At 42.5% G+C, this 17,799-nt stretch overlaps 2 protein-coding genes across 3 annotated transcripts; one reads left to right on the top strand and one right to left on the bottom strand.

The window, feature by feature from the left end:
* Positions 1-635: 635 nt before the first annotated feature.
* On the bottom strand, positions 636-9,776 carry taf9 (TAF9 RNA polymerase II, TATA box binding protein (TBP)-associated factor). Of its 2 annotated transcripts, none has more exons than XM_084178185.1 (7): positions 9,717-9,776; positions 6,874-6,955; positions 6,618-6,754; positions 6,382-6,516; positions 6,191-6,272; positions 5,917-6,027; positions 636-988 (listed from the first exon to the last, which is right to left on the bottom strand). In XM_084178185.1, exons 1-7 carry the CDS (start codon positions 9,750-9,752, stop codon positions 831-833), a joined length of 741 nt encoding a protein of 246 aa, XP_084034311.1. In that variant the 5' UTR covers positions 9,753-9,776; the 3' UTR covers positions 636-830. The 2 variants fall into 2 exon arrangements, with proteins under 2 accessions (XP_084034311.1, XP_084034312.1); XM_084178186.1 differs by having other exon boundaries at positions 9,697-9,744.
* Positions 9,777-10,045: 269 nt separating this feature from the next.
* Positions 10,046-17,545, top strand: ap4m1 (adaptor related protein complex 4 subunit mu 1). Its single transcript, XM_084178174.1, has 16 exons — positions 10,046-10,228; positions 10,407-10,468; positions 10,594-10,679; positions 10,792-10,898; positions 11,096-11,192; positions 11,356-11,466; positions 11,637-11,717; positions 11,861-11,923; positions 14,534-14,600; positions 14,757-14,810; positions 15,305-15,411; positions 15,534-15,625; positions 15,827-15,871; positions 16,101-16,151; positions 16,283-16,400; positions 16,785-17,545. The coding sequence occupies exons 2-16, from the start codon at positions 10,411-10,413 to the stop codon at positions 16,974-16,976; spliced, it is 1,329 nt and encodes a 442-aa protein (XP_084034300.1). The 5' UTR covers positions 10,046-10,228; positions 10,407-10,410; the 3' UTR covers positions 16,977-17,545.
* The last annotated feature ends 254 nt before the right edge of the window (positions 17,546-17,799 follow it).

Genomic DNA, 17,799 nt, shown 5'->3' with positions numbered 1-17,799 from the left:
GACGTAAATGTAAATGAATGATGATGGTCAGTTTGAGACATGGGGATTACAGACTGGGAAAAGGAGATGTTGAAAATGCTTTAACACCTGCTAAACTGTGTGAGCGACCAATAAACGTTGATTTGATTTTGTCCACCGTTTCTTGGACCATACATCCATCACACATCCCGTTTTTATGAATAATTTTTTGAAGAATTTAGACCCATATGTCCTAATGTCAATCTTACTTATGTTACTCCAAGTTATTAATGTGCAATATCTGATTGTTGTATAGCTGGGTAAGGTTTGACAGGACAATCACGTTTCTTACTGTTCATCTCAGGACAATAAAAAAAAGTGCATAAGTCTACTGCTTTGATATTCAAGTGTATATTCCCAATGAAAATAATCAGATCATGGAGTCAACAGATTAAAGTCTCCCTATTAGCCACTGACTGGAACAAGTCCTCTAAACTATTCCCAGACTGAAGTGTAAAAACCCTATTGTATTCACTCATATCTTGCTTTCTGCATTTGAAGTCCCATTATAAAAGAGTTCCAAGCTTTATAATTGTAAAAACGTAGTTGCTAGCAAAATCCTGCACTGTGGTAATGTGTCCAACTAGTGTTCCATGAAATACATTTCATAGACTAGACATATTTCTTCAAACTTTTTTATTTTTATATACAAAATTAGTGGCAAACAGGCATGACACTACACTTACTAAATGTCCACAACAGTGCTGGGGGAATTGTAGGCTTGCTGGCTAACCTCAAAACTACCTTCTACTATATTTACAGCACACTCTTGATTTCATCTCGTTGACTCCTTTTTCAGATTATCCATGAGGTCATAATGCATCATAGTCATCGTCGTCTTCATGCTTCCTCTTCAGCGATTCGCTGGCCGAGTTCTGTGACACCATGTTGGTGGTGATGAGGATCTTCTTGGAGCCGATCAGGGAGGGGTTGATGAGGACGTTTTGTACCATTGGGGTGGATGGTGTGGCTGTCCGAAAACAAAGACAAAAATATTAGGATTTATTATGAACATTTAAAACGCACATTTTATTCAGTGAACTGAAACATCTGAGAGACTTGAATTAAATCAAATCGTATTGGTCACATGCGCCGAATACAACAGGTGTAGACTTTACAGTGAAATGCTTACTTATGAGCCCATTCCCAACAATGTAGAGTTAAAAAAAGACAAATATTTGCTAAATATAATATATAATATAATATTAACACAATAAAAACAATAATGAGGCTATATACAAAGAGTACCAGTACAGAGTCAATGTGCAGGGGTACGAGGTAGTTGAGGTAATACAGTATCATGTGGGTAGGGGTAGAAGTGACTAGGCAATCGGGATATATAATAAACAGAGTAGCAGCAGTGTATGTGAAGAGTGTGAAAGTGTGTGGCATCAATAAGCATGTGTGTTGTGTATGTAGTGTGTATGTGTGTGTGTTGTATGTGTGAGTGGGTAGTCTAGTGAATGTGCCAGTGCAACGGAGTCAGTGCAAGGGAGTCAGTGTAAAACAATTAAGATAAATAAATAAATAATAAAGGGGGTCAATGTAAATAGTCCAGGTAGCCATTTGATTAACTGTTCAGCAGTCTTATGGCTTGGAGGTGGAAACCGTTTAGGTGTCTTTTGGTTCCAGACTCAGTGCACTGGTACCACTTGCCGTGCGGTAGCAGAGAGAACAGTTTATGTCTTGGGTGGCTGGAGTCTTTGACAATTTTTAGGGCCTTCCTCTGACACCACCTGGTATAGAGGTCCTGGATGATAGGGAATTCGGCCCCAGTGATGTATTGGGCCGTATGCAGTCGGATGCTGAACATTTGCCATACCAAGCGGTGATGCAGCCAGTCAATATGCTCTCAATGGTGCAGCTGTATAACTTTTTGAGGATCTGAGGGCCCATGCCAAATCTTTTCAGCCTCCTGAAGGGGAGAGGCATTGTCATGCCCTCTTCACGACTGTGTTGGTGTGCTTGGACCATGCTAGGTCCTTAGTGATGTGGACACCGAGGAACTTGAAGCTCTTGACCTTCTCCACTACAGCCCCGATGTGAATGGGGGCGAGTTCGGCCCTCCATTTCCTGTAGTCCACAATAAGCTCCTTTGTCTTGCCCACGTTGAGGGAGAGGTTGGTGTCCTGGCATCACACTGCCAGGTCACTGACCTCCTCCCTCCATTGGCTGTCTCATCGTCGTCGGTGGTCAGACCTACAACCGTCGTGTCGTTGGAAAACGTAATGATGGTGTTGGAGTAATGTGTGGCCACGCAGTCATGGGTTAACAGGGAGTACAGGAGGGGACTGAGCATGCACCCCTGAGGGGCCCCCGTGCTGAGGGTCAGCGTGGCGGATGTGTTGTTGCCTACCCTCACCACCTGGGGGGGCCCTCAGGAAGTCCAGGATTATTTGCAGAGGGAGGTGTTCAGTCCCAGGGTCCTTAGCTTAGTGATGAGCTTGGAGAGCAGTATGGTGTTGAACACTGAGCTGTAATCAATTAACAGCATTCTCATGTAGGTGTTCCTTTTGTCCAGGTGGGAACGGGCAGTGTGGAGTGCAATACAGATTGCATAATTTGTGGATCTGTTGGGGCGGTATGCGAATTGTAGTGGGTCCAGGGTTCCTGGGATGATGGTGTTGATGTAACGACAGACGCTGTGAGACAGGAAGCAAGTACAGGGTGAGGATTTAATAATAAATAGACATGAAACAAAGCAAGAACAGCATCTGGACTAGAGAAACAAAACAACATCAATGCAGACACCGGGATCAAACTGAGGAACAGACAGATATAGGGGAGGTAACCAAGCAGTGATGAAATTCAGGTGAGTCCAATGAAGCACTGATGTGCGTAACGATGGTGACAGGTGTGCGTAATGATGGGCAGCCTGGCGCCCTCGAGCGCAAGGGAGGGGGAGCGGGTGCAGGTGTGACAAGAGGTTTCTGTGTCTGCCCACTGTCATATTTCTCTCAATCTCTTTCGTCTTTGATCATTATATGATGAGGAGTCAGTAAAACTACAGAAACTGACCACTACACACACCCCAATATCACATAGATTTCCCCCCCAAACAAAATTACATTCAATTCAATCATGTTGGATAGAATAAGGCTACATCAACCACCACATAATCTACATTTCCATATTATAATCAACCAGACACCACAGTGGCATAAGTATACTATTCCAAACTGATGTCATAAATAGCCATCACTATTCTAAAGCTCTGGTACTGTAATAGACTTAATACCAATGCTATCACTATTCAACTAAATTTAATTACCTAGACATCCTGAATGTTACTCAGTGTCCATTACAGCTATTGAGGATCAACAGAGATATACAGTGCAAGTACTATCTAGGTAAAAAAAACATATATTGCTGATATTATCTGTATAAAAACAATGCAACAGTAAACATTTCGTCCCCCACGAATGATGTAGCCCCCCCGGCAAATTCAAAGTAGACTATGCTGATAGTAACAAAACGTGCAAGTTATAGCGCCACCTTGTGGTCGATATGAATGTTCTTGCATGTGTTGTGTCTTCACAGTGTTTTCAACATGTGTACCAAATTTTGTTACAATACAAATATCTGTGACTGATTTATGTGTCAGACCACATGAAAGTTTATTGGCCAATATGGCTATGTTGTTTTAGGTACTAGTCTGGAATATATGGCGTTGAGAGACCTTTGTCCATACATGCCACATATAAAGTTTTTGCAGATCGGTCATTCAGTGCCAGGGGAGTAGCGTTAAGTTTTTTTCACAACATTTTAAAAAATGCCGGAATATCCATCATGGCGGACCTTATGGATCCCTGAGGCAAATTTGTTCCTTGTGAGGAGAGGGACCGATGTACCGAATTTCATGACTTTTGGACAAACCACCTTTGGAAATGTGCATTTCTAATTGCTTGTTATAGTGCCTCCATCTGGCCAATCAGTGTAATTTTGAAAATGTCGGATCGAAATGCACCATACAACCAAGTTTCATAAAAAAATGGGCCATTCCAGTCTGAGATATCACGTGTGACAAACATACAAACGTGCTAACGGACGGAGACAGATCCAAAGTCCCGCCCCGATTTCATCATGGGGGCCAGTAATCAGAACATCCTCTGAATTCTCTCTCCCAGATACCTTGTTGTGAGCCTGAGAGATTTGGTAATACGGGTAGCCTATGTTACATTCCTGCTGCATACCTTGCCGTTCTTAGGCACAGGGACTTTGGCGATTTGCTTAAAACACGTACATATTACAGACGATCAGAGAGGTTGAAAATGTCAGTGAAGACACTTGCCAGCTGGTCAGCACATGCTCCAAGTACGCGTCCTGGTAATCCGTCTGACCCTGCAGCCTTGTGAATATTAACCTGTTTAAAGCGCTTACTCACATCGGCTACGGAGAGCGTGATCATTCAGTCGTTCGGAACAGCTGGTGCTCTCACGCATGGTTCAGTGTTGCTTGCCTTGAAGTGAGCATAGAAGGCTCACGTCACTGGGCAGCTCTCAGCTGGGTTTCCCTTTGTAATACGTGATAGTTTGCAAGCCCTGCCACATCCGATGAACATCAGAGCCAGTGCAGTCGGATTCGATCATAGTCCTGTATTGACGCTTTACCTGTTTGATGGTTCATCTGAGGGCATAGCGGGATTTCATATAAGCGTCCGGATTAGTGTCCTGCTCCTTAAAAGCGGCAGCTCTAGCCTTTAGCTCAGTGCGGATGTTGCCTGTAATCCATGGCTTCTGGTTGTGATATGTACGTACGGTCACTGTGGGGACGTCGTCGGTGCACTTATAAATGAAGCTGGTGACTGATGTGGTAAACTCCTCAACGCCATCAGAAGAATCCCGGTACATATTCCAGTCTGTGCTAGCAAAACAGTCCTGTAGCTTAGCATCCACTTCATCTGACCACTTCTGTATTGAGCGCATCACTGGTGCTTCCTGTTTGAGTTTTTGCTTGTAAGCAGGAATCAGGAGGATAGTTATGGTCCGACTTGCCAAACAGAGGGCAAGGGAGAGCTTTGTATGCGTCTCTGTGTGTGGAGTAAAGGTGATCTAGAGTCCCCCCCCCCAACCCCTCTAGTTGCACAGCTGACATGCTGGTAGATATGAGGTAAAACGGATTTCAGTTTCCTGCATTAAAATCACCGGCCATAGGAGTGCCGCCTCTGGATGAGCATTTTCTTGTTTGTTTATGGCCCTATACAGCTCGCTGAGTGAGGTCTTAGTGCCAGCATTGGTTTGTGATGGTAAATAAACAGCTACGAAAAACACAGATAGTATGGTCTACAGATTATCATGAGGTATTCTAACTCAGGCGAGCAGAACCTTGAGACTTCTTTAATATTAGAGATTGCGCATGAGCTGTTGTTAATAAAAGAGACACACACCAACCCCCTCTGATATTACAGGACTCTGCCGTTCTGTCCTGCCGATGAATAGAAAAACCAGTTAGATGTATATTATCCATGTCCTTGACTCCGACAAGCATAGTATATTACAGTTCTTAATGTCCCGTTGATAGGATAGTCTCGAACGGAGCTCGTCCAGGTTTATTCGCCAGCGATTGCACATTCGCCAATAGAACAGAGGGTAGAAGCGACTTATTTAATCGCCGCCGTAGTCTCATCAGGGTGCCCGCACGCCAGCCTCTATAGAGCCGTCTTCCCCTTCTTCGAGTGTCAGGGATTTGGGCCTGGTCCGGGATAATCAATGTATTTCGCCTTCAACTCATTGAAGTAGCAGTCCTCGTCAAAATTGAGGTTAGTGATAGCTGTTCTGATGTCAGAAGCTCTTTTCGGTCATAGGAAATGATAGCGGAAACATTATGTATTAAAAAAATTGTTAAGAACAGCGCAACCCCTGAAGCAAGTTAACAGTGTGAAATTAAGGTTAGTCTTACAGGACTTGGAGGCTGCAGTCTGTGAGGATGGGATCTGAACGCTGAAGCGCTGCCCCGACAGTGACACTGGCGTCCCCACTTTGGTCGTGACTGACTGCACTGAGGGAGTGCCTGGAAACATGCAAAAAGGAAGGAGTAAATGTTTTTGCAATGAAACAGAAAATACAGCAGATATGGTAGCAACAGGGCTGCACACCAGGAAGCAAACCCACATCCCAATGTCAAATATAAGGACTATGAGTGAAAAGACTGATTGCACGAAAGGGTCCCTCACCAAGCGTAGGCGTGCTGGGCCTGCTGGACACAGCTCCTATACTGAGGCGAGGCACTGTTATTCTCCCCGCAGATGAGGACACCTGCACAGAAGAGGAACAGTCAGAATGATTCTCAAAAGAGAACAGAATGGAATACAATAAACATTGATTGCAAGTGCAGTAAAATCTGCAAAGCAGAACATGAGGCTACCTTTTTCTGTATGGACTTAAGCCTGTAGTTAGGAGCAGTAAGACAGTAACGGTCTGGGGGCAGGCGGGGCCCAGTGTATGGCTTAATCAAGGGCAGAGGGGTCTGGTTCTTCTGCCTAGCTACGTCCAGCAGGAACTACGCAAAGACAACATAGTTAGGAGTTAGTCTGGATAATTTATGAACATTTGAATAGGGAAATATGTCATGTCTGTCTTGGCACTGCTATTCGATCTTACATCTCGTGGTGGTGGGGAGGTGAAGGACTGGTCCATTCGACACTGGATCGCCAGTCTTATGTCGTCAGCATCCACAATGTTCTTCTTGGCATGTGTTGCATAGATTTTGGCATCCTCGATAATAGTTGTCACATATCCTGTAAAATCAAATTAGATTAAATGACAGCTGTTCATTGTCTTGATACATTTGTGTCTACTAGCATGCAATATTGCACACTGAGCATAACTAACCTGGGAGAGTTTAATGTATACTTACTGTAGGTAAATTCCAGCATTTGATTAATCACTCTGGGCTCATACTCTGTTATCCCCATGTCTTTGAGGATTTGGATCATAACCTTTGCAAAGGAAAAATAATACAATAATAATAATAATATAATATGCCATTTAGCAGACGCTTTTATCCAAAGCGACTTACAGTCATGCGTGCATAAATTTTTATTTTTTTGTGTATGGGTGGTCCCGGGGATCGAACCCACTACCTTGGCGTTACAAGCGCCGTGCTCTACCAGCTGAGCTACAGAGGACCTACAGAGGACCAAAATATGAGCACATAAGAATCAAGAAATGCAGTATGCTGTGTGGCTGCATGGACAAACATGAAGTAACATTTTCAGGGGGCTCATGCTTACAAGGCCCTCCTCCGCCCTCCTTTCGGCAAATCTGACCACGACTCCATTTTGTTGCTGTGGTCTGCACAACACATTACCGGGGGCAAACTACCCACCCTCCAGGACACCTACAGTACCCGATGTCACAGGAAGGCCAAAAAGATCATCAAGGACATCAACCACCCGAGCCACTGCCTGTTCACCCCGCTATCATCCAGAAGGCGAGGTCAGTACAGGTGCATCAAAGCTGGGACCGAGAGACTGAAAAACAGCTTCTATTTCAAGGCCATCAGACTGTTAAACAGCCATCACTAGCACATTAGAGGCTGCTGCCTATAGACATACAGTGGCTTGCGAAAGTATTCACCCCCCTTGGCATTTTTCCTATTTTGTTGCCTTACAACCTGGAATTAAAATGGATTTTTTGGGGGGGTTTGTATCATTTGATTTACACAACATGCCTACCACTTTGAAGATGCAAAATATTTTTGATTGTGAAACAAACAAGAAATAAGACAAAAAAACAGAAAACTTGAGCGTGCATAACTATTCACCCCTCCAAAGTCAATACTTTGTAAAGCCACCTTTTGCAGCAATTACAGCTGCAAGTCTCTTGGGGTATGTCTCTATAAGCTTGGCACATCTAGCCACTGGGATTTTTGCCCATTCTTCAAGGCAAAACTTCTCCAGCTCCTTCAAGTTGGATGGGTTCTGCTGGTGTACAGCAATCTCTAAGTCATACCACTGATTCTCAATTGGATTGAGGTCTGGGCTTTGACTAGGCCATTCCAAGAATTTCCCTGTATTTAGCGCCATCCATCATTCCTTCAATTCTGACCAGTTTCCCAGTCCCTGCCGATGAAAAACATCCCCACAGCATGATGCTGCCACCACCATGCTTCACTGTGGGGATGGTGTTCTTGGGGTGATGAGAGGTGTTGGGTTTGCGTTTCTTTACGCAATGGCTTTTTTCTGGCCACTCTTCCATAAAGCCCAGCTCTTTGGAGTGTACGGCTTAAAGTGGTCCTATGGACAGATACTCCAATCTCCGCTGTGGAGCTTTGCAGCTCCTTCAGGATTATCTTTGGTCTCTTTGTTGTGTCTCTGATTAATGCCCTTCTTGCCTGGTCCGTGATTTTTGGTGGGCAGCCCTCTCTTGGCAGGTTTGTTGTGGTGCCATATTCTTTCAATTTTTTAATAATGGATTTAAATGGTGCTCTGTGGGATGTTCAAAGTTTCAGATATTTTTTTTATAACCCAAGATGATCTGTACTTCTCCACAACTTTGTCCCTGACCTGTTTGGAGAGCTCCTTCATGGTGCTGCTTGCTTGTTGGTGTCCCTTGCTTAGTGGTGTTGCAGACTCTGGGGCCTTTCAGAACAGGTGTATATATACTGAGATCATGTGACACTTAGATTGCACACAAGTGGACTTTAACTAATTATGTAACTTCTGAAGGTAATTGGTTGCACCAGATCTTATTTAGGGGCTTCATAGCAAAGGTGGTGAATACATTTGCACACAACACTTTAAAGTTATTTATTTTTTCGAATTCTTTGAAACAAGTTATTTCTTTCATTTCACTTCACCAATTTGGACTATTTTGTGAATGTCCATTTTATGAAATCCAAATAAAAATCCCATTTAAATTACAGGTTGTAATGCAACAAAATAGGAAAAACGTCAAGGGGGATGAATACTTTTGCTAGGCACTGCAGACTAGAAATCACTGGCCACTTTAAGAAACGGAACACTACCCACTTTAAAAATGTTTACATATCTTGCATTACTCATCTCATATGCATATACTGTATTCTATTGTATCTTAGGCCATGCTGCTCTGACATCGCTCGTCCATATATGTATATATTCTTAATTCATTCCTTACTTAGATTTCTGTGTATTGGGTATATGTTGTGAAATTGTTAGATATTACTTGTTAGATATTACTGCACTGTCGGAGCTAGAAGCACAAGCATTTCCCTACACCCGAAATAACCTGCTAAACACGTGTATGTGACCAATAAAATGGTCACATACAAAACAATAACAAAACAATAACAGTTAGCAGCTGACGTTAGCTTGTCCTGCTAACTAACAAGCTAGCTAGTTAACATTCCCAATACAATAGGCAAGTAGATGCCATTACACAAAAACAACCAAATAACGTTAGAATGATATGGAGTTATATTGCTGGACAGCTACTCTACAAATACACATTTTAAATAGAGCGTACGTTCTTCTAGTTCTAATGTTAGCTAGCTGACAAATAAATAACCAGCTAGCGTAGCTAAGTTACCTAGCTAGTTACCGAGGTTAGCTCACGTTAGCGAGTGAGCTAGCGAACTTTGACACAATCCTGCAAAAATCAACTAGAAACTTTAATTCAGCTGTCACAATAGACATCTAACTAAACACTCATCGGCACTGTAGCTAAATGAATGAGACTGACATTTCACAAATTGTACCTTAGACTGTTTACTCCTACCTGTGCATCTTTAGGAACAGTTTTCGGAGAAGCCATTTTCACGTTTGACCCTTTCCCTTCGCGTCAACTTCCGCACAGCCGTACTAAGCTAAAATCAATGTGCATAATATCGCCACCCTCTGGTTCGCAGCTTTCATGACACTTAGCTTTATTGTATATTATTTGGGGGCTTTTGCAAAATAAACCTACACATTTACTGTAAATGCATTGCTCTAATAAAATATATAGCTAGCTATTCTATGTTGCAAAAATACAACTCTAGCTGTGGTGAAATTGAAAGTGCAGTAACTAAAATAATCTCACTAGGTGGCGCTGTGAATTTTGAGGTTGATTTAGCTGCCGGTCAACAATCATCAAATAAGAATTGACGCGTAAACAAACCACGGCTAGCTACAAATAATGTGATAGCTATCTTCTTGGCGTTTACTTTTCTGTCAACGTAGGGATGTTGGTATTTTGCATTATCAAGTAGCTAAGCAAGCATCACGATTCGAGTCACGATTCCTAGACAAGTAAGTAGCTTGCTATTTGGCTGCTGGTACGTAAATCTCATAAATACTGAATCACATTTGAAATGCTGGTGTTTGACAGTCAGGGCCCACAGTAGGTTTGTTGATGTCATGGTCGTTTTAACGTTAGTTAGATCTAATTTACCGACTAACATGAATCGTTTTTTTTATTTCACTCTAGGAAGATGATATCCCAGCTGTTCATCTTGTCCTCCAAAGGAGATCACCTCATCTACAAAGACTGTATCCTACATCATAATATCTTACCGTTCCCTCTTACACATAGCCTTAATCTTCAGGCATTTATCCCAGTGAGTTGTCAGTGGAAATGCTGTGAATAATGAATGCCCTTAACCCTGAGTTGTCAGTCCGCTGTGAAGCTGGAAGCGATGCTGTCAACAAATTCTATGAGATGGTCACTGCATTGACTGGTGACCAGCCTCCAGTGGTCATGGTAAGTTGAAGGGTTTGGCAAATAGGCATGGTGTGGGTTTTGATCAGCCCTCTGTTACAGTATAATCGTAGTTTCAAACAGTAATGTGATTTCCCTCCATGGTTGCCCACAGAAACACAAGGAGCTGCATTTTGTTCACATCAAACAGGGAGGGCTCTATTGGGTTGCCACGACGAAAGCTGATGCCTCGCCCTTCACCATCATTGAGTTCCTAAATAGGTAATTGTGTCTGTAATGAATGAATTCTAAATGTAGCATTCTGTGTGTATTTAATATCTCATTTGGTGTGCATCAGTCTCTCCACAACAACCTGATTTACAGGAGTGTGTGTGTGTGTGTGTGCGTGTGTGTGTGTGTGTGTGTGTGTGTGTGTGTGTGTGTGTGTGTGTACTGATGTTTTGCTTACTGTGTCACAGATTAACAGCCCTGGTTAAGGATTACTGTGGTTGTCTGTCAGAGAAGTCTGTCCGGATGAACTTTGCTCTCATTTATGAGCTGTTGGATGAGGTAGTGGTGAGTATCCCCTCTCTCCTCTTGCATCCATCTTTAGGCCATTTTGAAGGCCCTATCTTTGGTCCTGGTTATCTGTGCCTATCTCCGTTCCTCCTTATTCCCACTGTCATCTATTTCCCTCCCTCTCTCTCGTCCCTCCTTTCTCTCACTTTATCCCCATCAGGACTTTGGTTACATCCAGACGACCTCTACTGATATCCTGAAGAACTTCATCCAGACTGAGGCGGTCAGCTCCAAACCCTTCAGCCTGTTTGACCTCAGTAACGTGGGGCTGGTAAGACACCAATGCTTGGTCACAATCACACTGACTCTTGGGGCTGCCCTGAAAATAAGTGCACTGGATCCCATTTGCTAACATGTCCAGGTTATCAGCTTTTTAACATTAACATGTTGAGCCCTACTTACTCAGCTCTTTTATTCCACTTTCTTTTCCTTCCTGGTCAGTTTGGAGCAGACACCCAGCAGAATAAAGTGGCCCCCAGTGCAGCTGCCACACGGCCCATCATGTCCAGTCAAGGAGAACAGGTAAAGAATGTGTCTACTGCTGGATGTTATGGGATAACCCTAAGTGCTAGTGTGTTGATCGATGAAGATGTAAAGGTATGTATACATTCTTTGAATATGTATGTATGTATTCAACACCCTGTTTTTTTCCCTTCTGTCTTCAGGGAGGCAAAAACGAGATATTTGTAGATGTGATTGAAAGGATGTCTGTAGTCATTGGTGCCAATGTAAGTATCACAGTATCACTGATTACATGGTGGAACCATGCATATGATCAGTATCTCTTCCTTAAAGGGCAACTCTGTCTACATGTGAAAACGGTGCATTTCTATGATCTGTAGTTAAGAAGAATGGTCCTAAAAAAATGCTTCTCTGTAGCCATCCAATTGGCGACAGATTTTCATGTGAATATTCTAAAATCTGCTTAAAGAAATACGCGCATTTTCCCACGAGTGGTGTGTGTCCACCAAACGGACTTGCGGATAAAAGTCACTGCGTGATGACGTAGTGCACACAAAATTAACTTTTTTGCTTAAGTTTTCATGTACCGAATAAAAATCTAACTATAGTTTTGTCACAAAAACTGTTGCGTTCAATAGCAAATGTGCCTACTCTGGTCTTGGCACGTGCGCTCTAGACAACATCTTGCAGATACAGTGTGGGTAGGCTAGTCTACATGATGAGATTATTATGAATGAGTGAGAATATTTGTATTTGTCAAGCATTGATTATGTCACCAGAATAAGACCCTCAATATTTATTGGAAAGGAGCATCAAGATCACCGTGCACTTTCACCACCCTGTGAAGTTCATCATAAATTATTTAATTTATAGCCTAATAAACTGCATGGTTTCCCAAGTCGTAGTGGGAGGACCACACACCATATATCATTGCTTGACTCCAAGTTTACTTCGATATTATGGTTATTATATCAATATTTGCATATAAAGGCGTTTCCACCACCATTTCTCGCAAAAAAACGGAAAATAACGAACAAATTATCTGTCGGCATTTATAGAATTGTACTGAAACTTCCTGTTTCCATCACAGCTGACATTCTTTTATTTTTGATGCGATATGACTTTACTCGCATAAAAACTGTGGATGGAAACGTGGTTAGTGACATCACAGGGTAAGATTAAAAGTTTTAAAATATTGTGATTTTCAAAACCTGCAATGAGTTTCTAGCCAGAGGGAGGATATTTTCTTGCTCCCCAAGTCACCGCGAATCTCACTGTTTTTAAAATGTTTTAACTTCTGATTAGGTCATCGGGTAGAACTTTAACGTTATATATTTTTCTACAAAACGTATAAATGCGCCGTTTTCACATACAGTGGGGAGAAGAACTATTTGATACACTGCCGATTTTGCAGGTTTTCCTACTTACAAAGCATGTAGAGGTCTGTAATTTCTATCATAGGTACACTTCAACTGTGAGAGACGGAATCTAAAACAAAAATCCAGAAAATCACGTTGTATTATTTTTAAGTAATTAATTTGCATTTTATTGCATGACATAAGTATTTGATACATCAGAAAAGCAGAACTTAATATTTGGTACAGAATCCTTTGTTTGCAATTACAGAGATCATACGTTTCCTGTAGGTCTTGACCAGGTTTGCACACACTGCAGCAGGGATTTTGGCCCACTCCTCCATACAGACCTTCTCCAGATCCTTCAGGTTTCGGGGCTGTCGCTGGGCAATACGGACTTTCAGCTCCCTCCAAAGATTTTCTATTGGGTTCAGGTCTGGAGACTGGCTAGGCCATTCGAGGACCTTGAGATGCTTCTTACGGAGCCACTTCTTAGTTGCCCTGGCTGTGTGTTTCGGGTTGTTGTCATGCTGGAAGACCCAGCCACGACCCATCTTCAATGCTCTTACTGAGGGAAGGAGGTTGTTGGCCAAGATCTCGCGATACATGGCCCCATCCATCCTCCCCTCAATACGGTGCAGTCGTCCTGTCCCCTTTGCAGAAAAGCATCCCCAAATAATGATGTTTCCACCTCCATGCTTCACGGTTGGGATGGTGTTCTTGGGGTTGTACTCATCCTTCTTCTTCCTTTTCATCCATGAAGGCGTAGTGTGTTACTAATGGTTTTCTTTGAGACTGTGGTCCCAGCTCTCTTCAGGTCATTGACCAGGTCCTGCCGTGTAGTTCTGGGCTGATCCCTCACCTTGTGCAGGTCTACAATTTTATCCCTGATGTCCTTACACAGCTCTCTGGTCTTGGCCATTGTGTTTGATTGAGTGTGTGGACAGGTGTCTTTTATACAGGTAACAAGTTCAAACAGGTGCAGTTAATACAGGTAATGAGTGGAGAACAGGAGGGATTCTTAAAGAAAAACTAACAGGTCTGTGAGAGCCGGAATTCTTACTGGTTGGTAGGTGATCAAATACTTATGTAATGCAATAAAATGCATATTAATTACTTAAAAATCATACAATGTGATTTTCTGGATTCCGTCTCTCACAGTTGAAGTGTACCTATGATAAAAATTACAGACCTCTACATGCTTTGTAAGTAGGAAAACCTGCTAAATCGGCAGTGTATCAAATACTTGTTCTCCCCACTGTATGTAGACACTGGCTTGGTGCTGGAGATCATGAATATGAGCTTGAAAAGTGGTGGAGTTGCCCTTTAACCTATACTTCCTTTCTGGCCTTTCCATTTCTCTCTCTCTCTCTCCCTCAAAGCATTTACATTTGATACTTATGTTTTAAACTGTACCACACCAGAAAAATCATTTAGGGTTTTATATTTTTATAAGTATATATAAGGATGTTATATTGCTGAATGATCATAAACTGAATAAATTCCCTCACTGTTCTCCAGGGTGTTCTGATGAAGGCAGACATTGAGGGAGAGATCAGAGTGAAGTGTTACATGCCAAGCTGCTCAGGTGAGCTTTCGTGTTTCAAGTCTTCATTTTGAATGATAAGCTGCAAGAGGAGGCACAGTAAATAGAGGGCAAGTACAAGCCCAAATTCCTCCATGCCAAATTCTCCTCACTTTCTCTCCCTTTCCCCCTCTACTCTGTTCCTCACCCTGTCCATAGAGATGCGGATTGGACTGAATGAAGAGTTCAGCATAGGAAAGTCCCAGCTGAGTGGTTGGTACCCTCCCTTTGCAAATACTACATTATTCACTGGCTAGATCAGTCAATTTGATAAGATCGGCAGAGTCACTGTGCTGACTGAATGGGTGACCTGAATGATTACTACACTTCCTGTAAAATCCTGCACTAGATGAATATGAGGCCATTGTATTAAAACATGATTCCCTGCCACAGCATTGATTGTCATAATGGATGTTATTGACCTTTAGTTGTACTCTTATCCTTGTTGTGGAAGAGCACAGTCACTATGGGCTGAATTAAGTAAGCATTTCACTGTAATGTCTGCACCTGTTGTATTCAGCGCATGTGGCCAATAAAATTTGATTTGATTTGAATTCCCATAGATTCAGATTTGCGCACATTCTCGTTCAGCTCTCTCATTGACATCAAGGCATTACACAAAAGTCTGTTATCTGCTTTTATTCAAATTAGGATTCTACCCTATATTCCTAACATAATTTCCCTTTCCCCACCCTCTCTCCTCTCAGGCTATGGGGCAGCTGTTCATGTGGATGAGTGCAGCTTCCACCAGGCTGTCAGGCTGGATGAGTTTGACACCTACAGAATCCTGAAAGTGTGTCCCAGCCAAGGAGAGGTGCTCATGGAATTTACTGAATCACATGCACACACAAACACTACAACAATACTTGTATCTCACTGTTACATAAACAAATGTATTCTCTCTGACAGTTTCTCACAAACTTTTTCGTTCTCTAGCAAACAGTGATGCAATACCAGTTGTGTGATGACCTGCCCACAGCCCCTCCATTCCGTCTTTTCCCTTCTATAGAGAGGGACAGTGGTGGCAGGTACAGAACACTGTTCATTCATTTTGGGTAGAGAACCCTTTACCAGAACCATCTCAAAATATGTAGAACACACAGATTTCACTTACTCATTATGACGACAGTAATTTTATCTTCCCCATTTTACTAACTTGAGTGTTGGGAAATCAAGTCTTTAAACATCCCAATCACCACCCTCAACACACACTTGCTCTTTCCCCGTAGGTTGTTGATGTACCTGAAGCTGCGGTGTGACCTGCCCCCAAAGAGGTCAGTTCTCCATTAACAGGAAATGCTGATTTGCTGATATGCATTTTCTGTATGTTGAAAATGTAGATATGTGGTAGTCATTGAACACTTGATCATTTTTTATGATGCACATTATAATAGTTTAATAACATATGATAATGTAGTCTGTCAGTGTGTTTGTCCTTTCCTTCTCTGACTGGGCTGCAATGTAGGTCCCTCTGTCACTGAAGCAATCTCTTTTCTCTTACAGCGCTGCTATTAATGTTTCTATAACAATACCGGTACCCAAGGGCTCGCTTCGGTGAGGAGAAACTCCTTTCTCTATCTCATGTTCCCTCCATCTTTTGCTTTGTCTCTCACTATGTGTAACCCTCCCCCAGTACATAACAAGCTCCCCCTCCTCTCTCTCTTCTCACCCTCTTTGTTCTCCAGTCTCTCTCAGGAGTTGAGCAGCCCGGACCAGAGTGCTGAGCTGCAGCCAAAAAACAAGGCTGTCCATTGGGAGATCCCTCGCTTCCCTGGGGGCGCCCAGCTCTCCGCCCTGTTCAAGGTGACTAAACATAATCAGCACAACAATGGGAATCATGGAAGTAGCAGATACTGGTAGTATGAGGGTATAATAGATCAGTTTCAATGATTATGATGTCAGGAAATCAGGAACTTCTTATCAATCAGGAAGAATCACATCTCTGCACACTTGTTTGCTGTAGATCAGATCGTTAGGTGTCGATCAGCTTCTCAAAATCCCATGAGCCATTTGCAGTTCGCATAGAGCAATGAGGCATATGTAGACAGCATCGAATGGTTAACATACGTTAGTGGAAACTTTGCAAGTGCATTATATTACCCTAATAGTAGATGGGTAATAGATAGACAACTTTGTATATGATTGACCAACATGCTGACCACTTCCTCTCTCTCTCTGTACATTCAGCTGGAGGTCCCTGGCCTTAGCGCTGCCTCGTTACAGGAAGTGGGACCAGTCAGTCTGAGCTTTGAGCTGCCGAAGTACACCTGCACAGGACTGCAAATTAGATTCCTCCGCCTGTCCCCGATACAGCCTGGACCGTCGCAACGCTGGGTCCGCTACGTGACCCATTCAGACTCGTATACCATCCGTATCTGATACAGACATACAGTACACACATGCACACACACACACACACACACACACACCATTGATCACTCAGACTCTGGCTTACTCGCAATACAGATGTGAACCCTGATCTTGACTGCCTGAAAAAGTCAAGGAACTTCTGTATCAAATGTTTATTCTGTGAATTCTGTCTGTATACAGTGGAGTGACCCAATACAAATGTATCTACTACATCAAAAAGCTACCCCTACATTTCACTATTGTCATTATATTATGTAATGGGAAATCATGCAGGAAAGTCTGAATGTGCATAGAAACATATTCAGCACTCTTGAGTTTCTGTAATGCACGGATAATCAGGATCAATGCACAAATAACCAGGACCAACCCCCTGGAGGTCCGCGGCCAGATAAAAAAAAAAAAAAAAAAAAAGATATATATATATATAAATTACATAATTTATATACATACATACAGTGCATTCGGAAAGTATTCAGACCCCATGACTTTCTCCACATTTTGTTACGTTACAGCCTTATTTTTTAATGGATTAAATATTTTCCCCCTCATCAATCTACACACAATAAACCATAATGACAAAGCAAGAACAGGTTTCTATCATTTTCTTTCCCCCAAATGTATTAAAAAATATGTAGGCCTAAAGGCCGAGACAATAAGAAGACAGTGGCAGAATAAATTCAACCACATCTTCGTTCTATCACAAAACTGGATAGCAACCTCTGTCCAGTGAAGTCCACAAAGCATATTGCATGTACAGTAACATGACCTACAGCATGGTTAAGGAAGTTAATGTTTACGACTTTTTCTGACCACTAAACACCTATTGATTTAA

The sequence above is a fragment of the Coregonus lavaretus genome (assembly GCF_964263955.1).
Source record: "Coregonus lavaretus genome assembly, chromosome: 15".
Taxonomy (NCBI): domain Eukaryota; kingdom Metazoa; phylum Chordata; class Actinopteri; order Salmoniformes; family Salmonidae; genus Coregonus; species Coregonus lavaretus.
Note: the sequence above shows the minus strand (reverse complement) of the source record. Positions and strands in the feature narration are given on the sequence as shown.